At 25.1% G+C, this 1,568-nt stretch overlaps 1 protein-coding gene across 1 annotated transcript in view; it reads left to right on the top strand.

Moving 5' to 3' along the window:
- Positions 1-1,568, top strand: part of LOC111635483 (vacuolar protein-sorting-associated protein 36-like) — a 73,308-nt gene that overhangs the window by 19,860 nt on the left and 51,880 nt on the right. The window contains exons 6-7 of the mRNA XM_023380450.1: positions 874-951; positions 1,028-1,162. Coding sequence (XP_023236218.1) covers positions 874-951; positions 1,028-1,162 — 213 coding nt within the window. The remainder of the gene's footprint in view (positions 1-873; positions 952-1,027; positions 1,163-1,568) is intronic.

Below are 1,568 nucleotides of genomic sequence, written 5' to 3'. Positions count from 1 at the left end.
CCAATATTTGAATGAGGCATTTTTTTCTCATCATGAGTGGTATGTTTTGCTTCAGCTCATCGGAGAATATAGCCCAAGCGGCTGACATTTCCAGATAAACCCAAGAAAAAGAGAAAGTTTTGTGGTGTTTTTCTGAGGACTGTGTGTTGTGCTGAATCAGAATGTTTTTGATACTACATTAACTTCTGAAATATATATTTTTTTGTTTTTATATTTTTCAATATATTTATTTTGTTTGTACAAAATAAAGAAATAATTTTTAACAATACAATAGCCATGATTATTATTTTAAAAAATTTTTCATTAGGCTTAACATTGACAAAAATTCAATGTAAAGTGACACGCAATGGAGAAAAATTTCAACATGGTATAGATTAATATATTTTTTCTTACATGATCAGTTATCTGAACAACCCCAGTCCCAAATTGTTTCAGATAACCGATGCTCTACTGTAATTATATTTAAAATATAGTATTTTCTTCTGATCTAGTACCTTATGAGTGTTTTTAATCTTTCTTTGGATAAAATGTTTTGAAGGTATTTTTAAGAATGTTGACAAGATTATTTGAGCCATGACAACTGCTCTTTGAGAGATGGAGGGAAATTTTTAGAAATGTTTCTAAGAACTATATCATTATTAGAAAATATGTATAAATGCTGATAGGAACCATTTTGAAGGAAATGTTGTCTAAAAGTTACTGCTGAAAAATAAAATCTATAATCAAATTAAATTTTGAGATTGTTTTTTGAAGGTGTTAATATAAGTTTCAGGTTAATCTTTATGATATTTTTTACTGTGATACATTTTTCAAGTATGTACTGCTATGGAGTGTGATTGATAAAAATATCTAAAAACAATAATTTTATTTTAGGCAAAAGATATGGTCAATATGTCAAAGACTATTGCACAGAAAATCACTGAAAAGAAAGGTTGTATTTCTGAAGACGAGGTTAGTTCTTAAGCTGTTTTTACTTTTATACAGTATTATCAAAAAAATTTTTTATTAATATAATGTTTTGTTTCAGACTATACAATTTAAATCACATTTGCTAAGCTTGGGAATCAGTGATCCTGTTACAAGAGATACACATGGAACTGGTGATATATATCATTCAGAGTTAGCAAAACAATTAGTACAAATTTTAGAAAAACCCCTTGAAGTAAGATATCATTTATTGATATAAAAAGTATGGAAAATAACAATACTGTTCGTTGTAATCAAATATTTAGTATTTATATATAATAAAAGTTTCATTACAGAAAAATTAAATATTTTTATCATCATCCTAAATGTTTGAAAATGCATAAAGTATTTAATTTTTATACTTTCTGTATATACTATATATTCATTTTTTTATTTAAAAAAATTAGTTTTTGATAAACAGACAACAGATTCTTTTTAAAAGTAAAAAACACAAACATATTTAGTAATTTTGAAATTAATCTCATCTTTAAGTTAAGATTTACAATAAAGAAAATTATTCATAGCAAGAATAAACTAACTTTCTAGGTTTATAAATTTGTTAAAAAGTTATAACTTACATGTGACCAATTGATTCGGATAAT

Source organism: Centruroides sculpturatus, unplaced genomic scaffold (assembly GCF_000671375.1).
Source record: "Centruroides sculpturatus isolate CEXI.00-Female unplaced genomic scaffold, Cexi_2.0 scaffold845, whole genome shotgun sequence".
In the NCBI taxonomy this organism is placed as follows: Eukaryota; Metazoa; Arthropoda; class Arachnida; order Scorpiones; family Buthidae; genus Centruroides; species Centruroides sculpturatus.
This window is presented reverse-complemented; position numbering and strand designations above follow the sequence as displayed.